The 15,471-nt window shown below is 51.2% G+C and overlaps 1 protein-coding gene across 11 annotated transcripts in view; it reads left to right on the forward strand.

The window, feature by feature from the left end:
* Positions 1–15,471, forward strand: part of LOC100357058 (rho GTPase-activating protein 17) — a 93,053-nt gene that overhangs the window by 70,747 nt on the left and 6,835 nt on the right. For 6 of the 11 annotated variants that reach the window (XR_011384646.1, XR_011384647.1, XR_516932.4 and 3 more), the window contains exons 14-19: positions 310–423; positions 4,637–4,728; positions 6,209–6,365; positions 8,006–8,239; positions 10,160–10,329; positions 14,166–14,786. Coding sequence is in view for 6 of the 11 variants with exons in the window: in XM_008257896.4 (XP_008256118.1) it covers positions 310–423; positions 4,637–4,728; positions 6,209–6,365; positions 8,006–8,239; positions 10,160–10,329; positions 14,166–14,786 (1,388 nt within the window). In the remaining 5 variants the exon portion in view is untranslated. The remainder of the gene's footprint in view (positions 1–309; positions 424–4,636; positions 4,729–6,208; positions 6,366–8,005; positions 8,240–10,159; positions 10,330–14,165; positions 14,787–15,471) is intronic. The other 5 variants (XR_011384648.1, XR_516933.4, XM_070064571.1 and 2 more) reach the window with 1 other exon arrangement.

The raw sequence follows: 15,471 nt of genomic DNA on the forward strand, positions 1-15,471 counted from the left end.
TTAAGCCATGTATCTATACTTTTTTTTTTTTACTATGTTTATATTAAAAAAATATCTTGAGCCCAGTAGCCATCTGCTTTTGCAGGCGCATTAGCAGGTAGCCGGATTGGAAGGGGAGCAGCCGGGACTTGAACCAGCGCCCATATGGGATGCTGGTGCCACAGGCGGCTGCTTAACAAACTGCTCTGCCACAGCGCCAGCCCCCAGCTTCTGATTTAGTACAGCTGACCCCTGGGCAACTGGGTGGGAAGAACATTCTTACAGGTGTTCCAGAGGGGATGCTCTTGCCTCTTCTCTTTGGTTTCATAGGTATTTAATCAAGTTCCTTGCAAGGCTTGCTCAGACCAGTGACGTTAATAAAATGACTCCCAGCAACATTGCCATCGTGTTAGGCCCCAACTTGTTGTGGGCCAAGAATGAAGGGTAAGTAAGCTCCCCCACGTCCCATTGCTGTGGTTTCTTCTTCCCGTCATACGGGGTGAACAGAAGTGCAACTCAAGATACACGGTCTGCTTCAAGATGCACCTCAAGGTGTGGCAGAGTTGATTTTTCCATTCAGCCAGAGTTGTTGGAATGCAGCTATGAGGTCACGCAAAGTCCTGTGAGACATCATCCCAGTCTTCAAAGAGCCCAACGCTTGGGCCTTCAGGCAGCTCCGTGGCTACAGTGCTGTCACTGACGACACACATCTGTGCATGTGTGTCTGCTGCAGCAGTGAGGAGAAACTTTACCTGGGCCCTCTAGGGTCTCTGGCTGGCCTGGAAATTAAATTGACATAATATGATGGGTAGGAGAGATGTATACCCATAGGTTTTTATATGTACATAGGAGCTCCCATGGGAAAATGAAAACCTAAAGGGGAAATTAGAGCTAACCACTTAAAGAATAGACAAGAAGACTCCAAAAAGCGTGTGGAAAAATGGAATTAAAAGATGTTTATTTTAGTGCAAAAAAGGTTTTTAAATCCATGCAGGATGACTTTTTCCTAATATGCACTTTCCATGATTGTTTTGAAGATCCCTCATATCTGTAGACTTCAACATTTTTACACTAAAGTAAGGTGCTTTTTTTTTAAAATTTATTTTCCTTTTATTTGAAAGGCAGGAGGACAGAGAGACAAAAAGGGATCCTTCATCCACTGGTTTACTCCTGCAATGCCCACAATAGCCAGGGCTGAGCAGTGCCAAAGCCAGGAACCCGGAGTTCAGTCTAAGTCTCCCACGGAGGTGGCAGGGATGTAAATACTTGAGCCATCCCCTGCCGCCTCCCCGGGTGCACAGTAGCAGGGAGCTGGATTGGAAGTGGAGCTGGGACTCGAGCCAAGAACTCTCATATGGATACAGGTATCCCAACTACCATGCGAAACACCCGCTCCTAAACTTTTCTTTGAATTCCATTTTTTTTACAAGCTTTTTGAAACACCTTAATACTAAGTTGAACCAAAAGTAGTAAATCGTAAAAATGTGAGTCGGTAAAAAGGGGCTTGGCCTGGGGCAGGTAATGAGAAGATAAGGGTCAGCTCGCCAGGGCTTGTCTTCAGATGCCCTCTCTGTGTTACAAGGCTGTTCCCCGCACAAGGAGGGCATCTTTCACCGGGGAGTTTATCTCTTGCTTTCAGGAAGAAAAGGGCAATCAGGGTGCCCTTCTTGTATCTGCTGTCTTCCATGTGTCTTTAACACAGTCTTCTCGCCAAAGGGGCACACTGTCCCATTCTGCTATCCTTCTGTATCACAGGTGTTGTAAGGTATGGTGACAACATAGAAGAAGGGCAGAATCCAGGCTGACAAGTTCAGGGAAAGCTCTGGTTAGGGAATGGCGCTTGAGCTGTGCTTTGATGACTTGAAGGCAGGGAACCCAGGTCGTGACTGGGCAGGCCGAGCCGGGTCACGAGGGGCCTCGTGTGTCCTCGTGTGTCCTCCTGTCTGGGGCTCACTTTCCAGGGCACGCGGGTGCTCTCAGGATTCCAAAGCAGAAGGTGGTCTTTTTTTTTTTTTTTTTTTTTAAGATTTATTTATTTATTTGAAAATCAGAGTTACGCAGAGAGAAAGGTCTTTCATCCACTGGTTCACTCCCCAGATGGCTGCAATGGGCTGATCCAAAGCCAAGAGCCAAGAGCTTCTTCCAGGTCTGCCATGTGGGTGCAGGAACCCAAGAACTTGGGTCATCTTCCACTGCTTTCCCAGGCCATGGCAGAGAGCTGGCTTGGAAGTGGAGTATCTGGGACTCGAAGCGCTGCCCGTATGGGATGCCGGCACTACCAGCAACGACTTTACCCACTATGCCATAGCGCCAGACCCATGGTGGTCTTGATTCAATTGCACTTAGAGGGAGTTTAGTTGGTGCTGGGAAGTGTAGGTTGAAGAAAGGAAAGGGGTCAGGCAGATGAGCCAGAAAGCTTCTGGGAGGTCGCCACAGTGCCGGGGGCACAATGATGATCTCGCGTGGTCCTCACAGACAGCCTTGGGAGCGGGCGCTGCTGCCCTCTTTTTGCAGGTGGGGATGCTCAGTCATAGAACGAGAGGTTTGCACAGCAGGGAAGTGGTAGAGCCCAGTGTCCTGAGCCATCACCCCCCGCCTGCCTCCTACTGATCAGGAACCATTCAAGTTTCCATTACAAATGCAGTGACTTCTGAGAATCAGAGTCTTTCTGTCACCCGCTCACCATTCATGTGTCTAGTTTTGTCTCAGAAAGTATAAAATGATCTAAAGAGATCAATATCATAAAGCCGAATTAAAGTAGGTGTACAAAGTTAATTATATAGATTGTATCTTATAGCAAATAAATCCAGGCACATCAAAGAGTTAAACAAAAAATGTGATGGCGTACAAGTGGCAGATAAAATATTTGCTAGCTTTTGGTTTGAAGCAGAGCTTTCTAAGCATAAAAAGAGTGCAAAGGCCGGCGCCGCGGCTCACTAGGCTAATCCTCCGCCTTGCAGCGCCGGTACACCGGGTTCTAGTCCTGGTCGGGGCGCCGGATTCTGTCCCAGTTGCCCCTCTTCCAGGCCAGCTCTCTGCTGTGGCCAGGGAGTGCAGTGGAGGATGGCCCAAGTACTTGGGCCCTGCACCCCATGGGAGACCAGGATAAGTACCTGGCTCCTGCCATCGGATCAGCGCGGCGTGCTGGCCACGGTGGCCATTGGAGGGTGAACCAACGGCAAAGGAAGACCTTTCTCTCTGTCTCTCTCTCTCACTGTCCATTCTGCCTGTAAAAAAAAAAAAAAAAAAAAAAAAAAGTGCAAAAAGCAATACATTTAAAATTAACCTTATAAAAGCTAAATGCTTGTCTGTCGGAAAGCACCTTAAACAAGATGACAAGTTGCAGTTCACAAATGAACTGGAGTTCCCCCAGACATGTCCAGAATATACGAAATGCATAAGAAATGTTTCTTTAAAGGAAAAAACATCCTTGGAAAAGAATGTGAGTGGATTGTTTCTCCGCAGGCCAGTAAGGCTGTAAGGTGCAAAAACCAATGAGAATCCACCTGGGATGGAAGGGGGAGGGCTGATTCGCAGACAGAGCTTGTGTTTTATGCTGGATTTGAAAGGAGCTAGAACTTCTGTGTGACTGGAAGATGGGGCGCAGGTGTTCTGATGGGAGAAACGGTCAGAGTGGAGTATGAGAGAGGGGACAGGTTGAGGCAGTCGGATGTGAGGGCAAAGCTCCATAGCAATCGGGCGTCCTCAGTTGTAAGACAGGCCTCAGAGCAGGTTGTTGAATGGAGGAAAGAACCTGAAGCATGGCAGGTGCTCTGTAAGTGTCAGGCCTTTCGCAGGTCCTTGGCTTCTGTGGTGTCCCCACTACCACCTGGAAAGTGAGCCTGACAGCAGGGATGGTGATTATCTATTTGAAAGGCAGAGTTACAGAGATGCAGAGGCAGAGAGAGAGAAGGAGAAGACTTCCATCTGCCGGTTCACTCTCCAGATGGCCAGAGCTGTGGCAATCTGATGCCAGGAGCTTCTCCCGGATCTCCCACGCAGGTGCAGGGGCCCAAGGACTTGGGCCATCTTTTACTGCTTTCCCAGGCCATAGCAGAGAGCTGGATCAGACATGGAGCAGCTGGGTCTCGAACCAGCGTCCATATGGGATGCCAGCACTGCAGGCAGCAGCTTTACCTTCTGTGTCACAGCACCAGCTCCAATTCTATCTTACTGTCTTCCTTTTGAGACCTGGTATGAGGCATTTTGAACCTCTGGGCAGTCATCTTGGGACCAGTCCGTATGTGTGATGACCTTAAGTATAGACGTGGGGCTTCAGGTGTTGTGTTCTAATAAGGGGCATGCCATAGCAGTGCATCCTCCTGGGGCAAAAGTGGTTTTTGATCTTCAGTCTTAGTCAGTGCCTACCACATGTACAGCTGTTCCAGTGGGAAAATGCATTTTGAACACACCATCATTTCCTGCCATGCCTGCTCACGGCTGCATGCACACGGTAGCGGTTATCAGTGTGGACTAAGGAGCAACAGGGAGTTGGGTAATTTTTCTCCTGGGTGATCACTGCTACCTTTATAGGCCAGGACCTACTGGATTTAATTTTTTTAATCTGTATTTAGTTTTGTTACCCTTTAAAAATAGCTCAGTTGTCCTGACACAGCCTGTGGGGAAAGCATTTTAATTTTGTGACCTTCCTGTGCAGGACGCTCGCCGAAATGGCAGCGGCCACCTCCGTGCACGTGGTCGCGGTGATCGAGCCCATCATTCAGCACGCCGACTGGTTCTTCCCTGAAGGTAACGCCGGAGCATTATGATACCTCTCTGAAAAGTCTTTTTAGAGGAGAAAATAGGTTGGTAATCCTTTCACAATTACTGAATTGATCGCGCTGTTTCAGACTTCCTTCCAGACGTTCTCTTGCATTCATATTTGGACATACTGGTAACCCTATCACTTTGCATTTCACTTAGCTTCACTAAAACACGTTCAGCCAGTGTTTGTTGAGCACCCACTGGGTGCTGTACTGCTGGTGAGATGTGCTGCTTTCCCGGGAGAAGGCAGCCACGTGCACAGATGAATTAGCACACACAGCAAGTGAGGAAGACAGGTATGCAAGTTCAGGCACCAGGTGTTCGGCCCATTCAGGCACTGGGATTGCTTTGTGTGGGAGCCAGCATCGAGTGTGCACGAGTATTCCACTTGGAAGAGAGCTTTTCATTTCTCTAGCCAGGTAGGTAGATGTGTGCAGAGCTGTAAGATAAAGCAGAGAGGTTGACTGGGGCCAGTTTCTGAAGGCCTGAGTTGGCTCTGTCAGAGAATTAACATCTCACCCTGTAGGTGACAGATTTTCAAGCCAGGGCTGATGTAGTCCTGGGGTCCCAAGAGGTTCTCCTGTGGCTGCTTCTGGGGGTCCTGAGGGAGCAGGTATTGGGAGTCTGGCGGTCCCAGCCCTACTCCCAGCTGCCCCGTCCGGGGGGGTGGGGCAGGCTCCCTGCTGAGGGCTGTGCTGTCGCCCCGTCATCAGACTCAGTCCTCACTCATGCAGGTTGCCCAGCAGAGATGTGATGGGTGAGTGCTTGTTCGCATGCCACCCAAGATGCCCTCGAGGCGGGGATTCCTGTGTGCTCTGTAGGTAGTAGTGTGCCCTTGATAGCACCTTGTAGTTCTACTTGATCGCGAGGCGTAGCTGTCTCTCACTGTGTAAGTGATTCGAGTGAGTAATCTGGGCTCATTGTCCTCTTCTGTTTTATGTCAAAGGGGGACAGACACAGAATGAGACATAGAGATCTTCTAAATGCTGGTTCACTCCACAAATGCCTGCAACAGCTAGGACTGAGCCAGGCCAAAGCCAGGAGCCTGGAACTCAATCCATCTCTCCCATGTGGGTGTCAGAGACTCAGCTGCTTGAGCCATCGCCAGCTACCTCCCAGGTGCACATTAGCGAGGAGCTGGAATTGGAAGCAGAGCTGGGACTTAAACCCAGGCACTCTGATTTTTCCCATGATTTTTTTTTTTTAACCATGAAAGAGAAAGCAGATGAGTTGTGTAACGCATATTCCGAATCGTGCCACTTCCCCTATCTCTGGTTCTCATACTTTACTTCCCACTGGCTTAAGAAATCATTCTTAAGATGCGAGCACCTGCAGCCACTACTTGCAAAACAGGGAGGGCTTCCAGACTGAAGGAGGAGGCTCCTGTTCCAGTGGGGGTGTCTTAGAGCTCCCTTGACCCCCCTTGCTCTGGGGCTCATGCGTTTGTTTATTTGTCTTTTTGCAGAGGTGGAGTTCAATGTATCAGAAGCATTTGTGCCTCTTGCCACCCCAAATTCTAATCACTCATCCCACACTGGAAACGACTCTGACTCAGGGACCCTGGAAAGGAAGCGGCCTGCCAGCATGGCGGTGATGGAAGGAGACTTGGTGAAGAAGGAGAGGTGTGTTGAGAGCTGGTCACTTCCAAACCAGCAGTAGATTCCATGCGGGAGAATCGTTAGGCCTGCAGTATCTCGTCTGGGCACAGTGAGCCTGTGATTCGAGAGTGGCCCCTGTGCATCTGTGACTGGAAGAACCCACGCAGTTTTCATGTTGTAGCTCATTCTGAGCCTTAGCCTGACTGTAGAGTAAAACATGTAGCTTGTCAGCTAACATGTGAGCTTAACTTGGTGGTCTCTGGGCAGCCCCACAGTGGAACGGCATCATACACACGCTACAAATCCACCCAACAAGAGAGGAAGGAAAAATAATTAAATAGTGTGGACTTGTGTCTGGGATGAATGTGAGAACAGCTCACCTCTCTCCGTGAGTTGTGTGATTTGACATTGGGTGGACATTGGGTGGCTTCACAGTCAAGCCAGCCACTGAATTTGACGTTCAGGCGAAGCCTCAGTATTTGCCAATTCGGGAAGGAAAGGGTGGTTGGGCCGAGTGAGAAGCAGTATTTCCCTATATGCTTTGTGGGAAATTTGTGGGACTCTCTGAGGGTAATTAAAACCTTGTGAATTTCTGGCCTTCAGCTGCCAGCCTTCCCAGTGTGTATGATGCAATGCTGCTGTATTCACCTGTAATACAAAGAGCTAAGAGGCCTTCAGAAGGAACGCGCTTTCCTTGCATATATGTAACAATATTGCTGCAAATAGTTTCACAAACTGAACAATATGCTCTTGTTTTTTTCTTAATCAGCAAGTCCTACAGCAAAATGTTTGTTTTGTTTTGCTTTGTTTGGGGTTTTTATGCTTAGCAAAGGAAAATGTTTTACTGTGCTATTCTGTCGCTCTGAAACCTACAGTTATTCCGTACAGAAGTTTTGCTCATCTGAGCCCTTCCTCACACACATCAGTAGTGTTTCCTAAAGACAGACGCTACCTGTGACAAAATAAGCTTTCATAGACTTTAAGTTGTAAAATGCAGTGCTCTGAGTCCAGTGAGCCTGTGACACACACTTGTCAGCCGCCCGCCTGGGTGCCAGCCCACCCAGTAAACATGAGTCCAGGGGCCATGGAAACTTTCAAGCCCAGGGGCTTGAAAACTTGAGTTTTCAAGTTCGGATACCAAGGGCTTCTGTGAGAAGCGAGTCTGCCTTCCGTGCGGTTCTCCAGACACCAGGCCCTTCCCAAAGCGCTATCTTCCAGGCTTATGCGTCTTTGCGTTTTCACAGGCAGCTGTGAAAGCTTGCCCATCGCATCCTAGCGTCAGGACCTCCCACTGCCACCAGGTGGCATCCTGGCCTCAGCCTCCACCACACTCCCCGAGCACAGTTTTGAGATGGAATTCGGTAGTGTAGAAATAAACACCTTAGCATCCTGCCACTCGGGACAAGCCTGCCCGTTTGCTCTCAGCTGCTTCCGCCTGGGACGTTGTCCGCGCTGCATCTGTTGGCTTGGCTCAGATTTGAAGCCAAGTTGAGTTGCAGGCCTCGGTGACAGGGGTGACCATTGATCTGGTCTGTGCCGCTTCGCTGCATGCCGGGCAACTTGGGTGGCCGTCCCACGTGTGGTTTGAACACGTGTGGACCGATGGGCTTCTGTCTCCGTGGTCGGCTCGCATGGTGTGTTGACTGTTTCTTCTCTCTGTGTAGCTTTGGTGTGAAGCTTATGGACTTCCAGGCCCACCGGCGGGGTGGCACTCTAAATAGAAAGCACATGTCCCCCGCTTTCCAGCCGCCACTCCCACCCACAGATGGCAGCACCTTGGCTCCAGCGGGCCCAGAGACCCCTCCCCAGGGCTCTAGGGCTGAAAGCAGCTCAGGGGGTGGGACTGTTCCCTCCTCTGCGGGCACACTGGAGCAGGGGCTGAGCCCGGGCGACAGCAGGTAAGGAGGCCGACTTCTGCTGGGAGTGGAGGCTGGGGGCCCCGGGGCTCTTGGCACGTGGTCACCTTTGGGTCTGGCATCCACGCCCAAAGAACCACTGTGGTATGGAGTGACCCAGATTTGCTTTCACTCCTCCAGTTGGCAAAGGACGGAAGAAGGACTGCAAATCCCTTGCTTCCTTTTCTGTTTTGTGGGGAAAAAAAAAAAAAAAAAAAAGGCAGCACTTGTGTACATTCTTTGCCATGCTGCTTTGGTGCTGGAAGCCAGCAGGTGTCTAACAGTAGGACAGACTTTGTTTCCTTGTCTGATGTGTAACTGTGTGACATTTGCTTCTTGTCCTCCATTGTGCTAACTAGTCAGCATTTCAGTGTAGCGGCTTGTCAGGTCATAATATTCCCGGCATTCATTGTTTCATTTAATCAGACATCTGTGGAGTAACTGGTACGTGCCAGGCATCATGCAGGCACAGGAGGTGACTGTGACTTCCCACACCCCTTGGGTCTTTCAGTTCTGCATGGAAATTGACACATAAGTAAAAGTTAGAAAATACAGTGGTTTTTTTTTTTTAAAAAAAAAAAAGGCTTATTAGGTTGCTTAACCATTTGAAAAACCACCAAGAGTGGGCTCAGATGTATAGCAACTCTACAAGAAGGTGCCTTCGAACCTGAGATCTTCACTTAATTTGTGTTCTTTCAGTTCCCCACGCTGCCCTGAGCAGATGGCCCCCGAGGCCACTGCAGGTGGTGTCTGTCCTGCAAAAGAGCCCTGCTGTGTGCTGGAGTTTCCTTGCCATTTGCTTTGTGTTGGCCACCTGCAAAGCACTAAGTGTATTTGAAATAAAATGTGAAGGGTCTCTAACAAGTTCATGGAAAATGTGCATTATGATAAACATATGCTTGGGTTTCAACTTTTTTTGCACCAAAATAACCATCTTTTAACTCTTTTTCCATGAACTTTCGGAAATCCCCTCATTAAAGTGTGTGAAACCAGGCTGGCCTGTTTACCCATACGTTTTTCCCCCGGGCGCGGAGATGCATGTGCCTGGGGAGATTCCTTGCAGTGGCTGAGGGAGAGCCCACAGGCTGTGAGTCTGCTTGTGTTCGGTCACCACTGGCCTCTGGATGCCTTATGCGTTCCGAATCCCTTCTTTACTCACGGAAAGCGAGGAAGCTCACGTTTTGCTTAAGAAACATTAAGGCTTTACTGCTTACAACCTCGTAGGGCGTCATGCACTCACCATAGCCTCCTTGTTGGTTTGTCAGTGACTGCTCTTCCACGCGTCTATTCATTTTGGTTTGAATTTTTTGTTTGTTTGAGAAAAAGAATTTAAGCAGATTCCTAGAGCCTCGCTTGCCCCTGACACTGTGTTTGCTTCATCAAGGTCACTCCCCCATGTCATTTAAAACAGTAAATAGTCCTCACTGCCCAGAGACGGGGGCTGTGCGCATCAGTTTGCTCGCTGTTTCCATTCTGCAGATTTTGTGCGCATTTCACTAACGGTTCCGCTCTCTGCCCTGCCACCTACCACCCGATTGGGACTTTGAATCGTTTACTGTGGTGTACGTGTCAAAATTCTGAAGACCTTTATTTATTTTTTATTCTTTTGTTTTACTATTGCCCAACTTAAGTACAAGCAGGGTAGAGGTGGCAGTCTCTTGTTGGCTGCTCTGAAAGGGTGTCCTGTGACAGCTGAGGACGGAGTTCTTGGGGCCCGTCTGAGGCAGCCAGTCTCATAAAGTACGGAGACCTCTGTGGCACCACGTGACCCGTTAGCTTTCCAGACTCAGCGAGAGCTATTTGGAATGTCACACTCTGTGCCTGGTGACGGGCAAACTCGGCTGGAATCTGATGTTTGCTAATAGGTTTTAGCTTTCCTGGCTGGCAGTGTTTGACATCTAACTTGACTTTTATTCCCCTTAGTCCTCCCAAACCCAAGGACCCTGCGCCTGCAGCTGTGCCTGCACCAGGGAGAAACAGCAGCCCGATGACCACTGGCCAGAGCCAGGCCCAGGCAGCTGCCGGCTCCCACCAGCTCTCCGTGGGCCCCGCTCACAGTGCAGCGGGCCCCAGCCCTCACACGCTGCGCCGAGGTCAGTACTGCCTTTACCCTGCCCTGCAGGGAGTGCAAGGATTTGCACAGATCTCCGTGTCTGTCACAAAATGCAGTGGGGACAGTCAGTCGCTAAAGGGGAAAACCTTGAAAGAAAAAGATGGCTGAATCGAGAACAGAGACGCAGACATGTAAGAACCTGGTTTCCCTTAGGAGCGGCAAAGCTTAACAGACAGTTCTCTCTACAGCAGTGCTCCCCGCTTGGCAGGAACCACCACAGCCTCTGGACTGCCAGGTCTTGAGGGCTGGGGAGCCACTGTGCCCTCTGAACTGCGGTCAGGGCTGTCTGGGTCCTGTTTAGCATCATCTGAACGGCTCCTGCCTGTCTTCCCAGTGGTCCTCTACCTGGCAACCCAGCCTGTCCCTGAGCTCAGCTCTTAGACTGTGCCCCCTCTCTCATACTGTGCTCACTGTCCATGTCTGTACTAAACTCACACCCTCCTTGGAGCTTCTGGGCTCGCTTTCTCTTCCAAGACATTTTGTCCTGTATCCTCATGAGGTCCTTTTTTAAACACACACACACACACACACACACACACATATACACATATATTTGAAAGAATGACAGAAAGAGAAGAAGCAGACAGAAAGAAGATGGAGAGAAAGGGAGAAAGACTGATTTTCTATATGCTGACTCATTGCCCAAATGCCTGCAATAGCTGGACCAGGCCAAAGCTGGGAGCCAGGAGCTCCATCCAGGTCTCCCACGTGGATGGCAGGAACCCGCGTACTTGGACCATCATTTTCTGCCTCCCAGGATATGCGTCAGCAGGAGGCTGGGGTCAGAAGCAGAGCCACGTTTTGAACCCAGGCACTGATACGGGACACTGGTGTCCCATGCAGCATCGTAACCTGTGCCAAGTGACCTCCCTGCCACTCTTGCTTTCCATCTGAAATTGTAAACTCTGCCTTTTAATGTATTGCCAGTCTCCCTAGGTGGTTCTCAGCGAGCTGGGCGCTTACCTGTCTCATGTACCACAGTTCCAGCCCTGTACCATGCCTGTCAGTGGGCACTCGATACGGTTTTGTGGGTCTGAGTGCCTCTTAGGTCTAGAAAGCTGGGGTGATTTTGCCCTCCACTCTGGGACATTTGGTAATGCGTGGAGACATTTGGCTGTCACAGAAGGTATGTATGTGTGGGCCGTGGCTGCTCTAGGTACCTGATGGGAAGAGGCCAGGGATGCTGGGAAACACCCTATAACACACAGGACAGCCCCAGCAAAGGCACACCTGGCCCCACAGTGCAGGAGGGCTCAGACCGAGAAACCTCAGTGTAGAAAGATCCATGATTCAACAAAGACATGAATTCCAGTGAACCACTGCCCCTGTCTTGCGCCTGACTTCGTTTACTGGAGTTGTGGGCGACTCCTCTGCAGAGTGGCTTGTGCTTTTCGTTAGCTCCAGAAACAGTGAATTTGTTACAGCAAGTGCCTTTTGCATGTAGTGAACGCATTTCTGAGTCCACATTCTTTTTATCATTTTCTCCATAGCCAAGACTGAGGAAATAGAACAAATAGCAGTTTTGTCATTGCAAAACCTCCAGTCGCAGTGGTTGGGGTACAGACACGCTGACTCCTTAGAGAATAAAAAATTCCAAGGCCACACACGTAACCAAGGGTTTGATATGGTTGCAGCGACTGCTTCCACACGTGCTCAGGGAAGTCGGCGCTCCGTAGCTGCTCTCACACAAGCAGGGGCCAGTTCAGAGAAGAGCACAGAGCCAGAGCGGCAGGTGCTGCGGGCAGGTCCATGTCTCCCTCCACAGCCAGGGCCTCCTGGTGGCTCTGCAAACCCGGTGGAGCTAGGGTTTTTGTTCTTTTTCCTAAACAGAGCTCAGTTAGTTCTTCACTTGTTCACTGAACTTAGAGCAATGCTGAAGCCCCCTAAAAATGTGTCCAGTGAGAATCTCCGTCAGCATAGACGATGCTCACGCTCAGGCGTGCCCGAAAACTCGGTGTTTTTCTAAAAGGTGCTCCTGGCAGCCACAGTACAGGTGATAGTACCAGGGTCCCATCCTCTGAAAGCCGGCTGCTGCTGGAGGGAAGGGTCTTCTGAGTGCCGGGGTTCAGCGTCCTGGGCCTGCAGAGCCGACTTGGCTTTCGTAAATCCTGGGCCCTGTGCACAGGGAACCTCGCAGTGCAGGAGGGAGGAAGAGCTAAGACGAGTCCAGGGAGTGCCCCTGGCGTGGCTGTGGGTCTCTGTCCTGCCACGTGTCCGCTGTGTGTGTGTGGGCTTCTCACGAAACACTTGTCTCTCTGCCGTGGGGTGTGTGCAGCAGGGCCTGCCCTGCAGTGATGAGCCTGTAGACTCAGTCACGTGAGATAACGCAGGAAAGGGGCCACCTGGTGCTGGTGTCAGGGCGTGGGCCCCGTGTCCTTCTTTCCTTCATTTCCTTCTCCCTATCTTGGGGAGCAATAAGCTCCCAACAGGATTTTTAAAATGCTGACCTCTCCTCTCCACCGTCCTGCTGGGAGCGGCCGGAGGCCTGGTCTCCAGGTGTGTCCTTGTCCATCCTCCTCTGCCCACTGCCAGGCTCCCAGCCCAGTCTCAGCTGGTTTAGGGAAGAGAGAAGTGTGGCTTGGCTCTCAGCAGAGTAGTCCTAAGGCAGCCAGGCAGCCTTTCTAGATTTCCTTGTACTTTTATTGTGGATCTATCTATTAACTCGGATGACTCTGGAATTGGAAGACTTTCTGGAACTTTAAAAAAAAAAACAAAAACCCAAACCCTGTAGGAGAAGATGGCCTGGGGCTGTGGCCTGTCAAGGTAGACCAGTCTGCTGGGCGGGGCTGTTTTTGCCTGTCTCCCTGTCACCCCAGGTTCTCAGGGAATGCGAGTGAGAGGGCGCTGGGGCTGCTGGCAGGTTGGCTGCTGTTCTTGAGACTTCTAAATGAACTTTTAAAATGACAGGCCTGTAAAGGCCTCTGTATGTATAATGCATTTAGTTGTTGTTGTTTTTAAGATTCATTTATTTATTTGAAAGGCAGAGAGAGAGAGAAGGAGAGGAGAGAGGTTTTCCATCTGCTGGTTCACTCCCAAAATGGCTGCAACGGCCAGGGCTGGGCCAGGCCGAAGCCAGGAGCTTCTTCTGGGTCTCCCACGTGGATTCAGGGGCCCAGGGACTTGGGCCATCTTCTACTGCTTTCCCAGGCACATTAGCAGGGAGCCAGATCAGAAGTGGAGCAGCTGGGACTTGAACCAGTGCCCATATGGGATGCCAGTGCTGTAGGCGGTGGCTTAACCTGGTATGCCACAGCACAGGCCTCTTTGGTTTTTTTAAATCAACCTTATTTTAGAGGAATTTTAAACTCACAGAAAAGTTGCAAAGATGAAACATACAAGAGTTCCCATGCACCCCTCACCCAGTCTCCCTGTTCTTGGCCTCTGACATCACTGTGCTGCATTTTTCCCAGCTCAGAAACCAACATGAGTGCATTGCTGTTAACTTCAGACTTGGTTCAGATTTCCCTGGCGTTGCCACGGATGTCCGTTTTCTGTCCTGGAATCCCGTTCAGGGGAGTTCACGGCCTTTAGTCATCACATCGCCTTAGTCTGCTCCGCACCAGTTCCTCCGTCTTCCCCTGTGTGTTCATGGCCCTGACAACCCGGGGAGTGCATCAGCCTTTGGAACAGTCTCTTGGTTTGCCTGATGATTACACCTGGACTGCGGGTTTTGGGGGGAAGAGACAGAGCGAGGTGCCCTTGCCCCCATCGCACTGGGTGAGTGGCATCGACATGCGCTCGCCCTCCATCTCCCGGCTACGGCAGTGTTGGCTGTCACTGTGCTCCTACTGAAAGGTCTTTTTCTCCTTTGTGCAGCTGTTAAAAAGCCAGCTCCAGCACCCCCGAAACCAGGAAACCCACCTCCTGGCCATTCCGGGGGCCAGAGTTCTCCAGGAACATCTCAGCTTCCACCTAGCCTGTCCCCCAAGCCGTCCACCCGAAGTCCTTCTCCTCCCCCCCAGCACACAGGCCAGGCTCCAGGCCAGCCCTCGGCCGCCGCCCAGCTCTCGGCGCCCCGGAGGTACTCCAGCAGCATGTCTCCGATCCAAGCTCCCAGTCACCCGCCGCCGCAGCCTCCGACGCAGGCCTCGCCGCTGGCGCACAGCAAGCCTGGTGGCCAGGGCCCTCCCAATCCCGTGGCGTTGCCCAGTGAGCATGGACTTGAGCAGCCGCCTCACACCCCGCCCCAGACACCAACGCCCCCCAGTACCCCGCCCCTGGCAAAACAGAATCCCAGCCTGCCGGCTTCTCAGACCCCGGCGGTGAGTCACCTTGAGACTGCACAGCCACACACTGGCACCCTACCGAGACCGAGGCCGGTGCCAAAGCCAAGGAACCGGCCCAGCATGCCCCCGCCCCCTCACCCTCCTGGCCCCCACCCAGCCGGCGAAGGCGGCCTCAGCAACGCAGCACCGACAGCTTCCAAAGTAGTCACGGGTAAGTAGGCGCCGGGTCCCACGTCGCCCTCTGTGCTCCTGGGTGCTCGCTCTCACCTAGGCTTGGGCTTAGCAGGGTCAGCACACTGCCTTGGAGGCCAGATCCGGCCCACAGCTGGCCTTTGTCAGGAAAGTGTGATTGGCTCATGGCCAGGCCTTTTTTTACACGCTGGCCGTGGCTGCTTTTGTGCCAAAACAGCCGAGTTGAGTAGCCGTGGCAGAGAGCAGGGGACCCACAAAGCCTGAAATTCATACTGCGTGGCCCTGGAACTTTGCTGGCCCCTGCGTAGGTGTTTAGGACCCTCCTACATCTACCTTTTCCTAGGTACAGTGAATTTGAATCCAGGCGGAAGGTACAGGCATTGTGTAACACGAGCTTCAAATTCATTTCCTAGTGAGTTCCTTATTGAAATGTTTGTTTCCCTTCTAAGAGTCAAAGTATTCTAGTAAGTGACAAATGAAGGTATAACTTTAAAAAGTATGCTTTATGCCAGATTAGAAGCTGAGAACGGCGGTCTCAGGGCGAGATCCTACCAGAGGGGCTTGGCCAGGAAGAACCGCACTTGTCCCATCCCCAGGGAAACCTGCTCTGAGCGGTGGTGACTGTACAGATGGGTTTGGGTGGCTTCTGCTGATGGCGCGTTTTTTAAAGGCTGTTCAGAACGTGACTATTTTGTTTACTTGTA

The sequence above is a fragment of the Oryctolagus cuniculus genome, chromosome 19, assembly GCF_964237555.1.
Source record: "Oryctolagus cuniculus chromosome 19, mOryCun1.1, whole genome shotgun sequence".
In the NCBI taxonomy this organism is placed as follows: Eukaryota; Metazoa; Chordata; class Mammalia; order Lagomorpha; family Leporidae; genus Oryctolagus; species Oryctolagus cuniculus.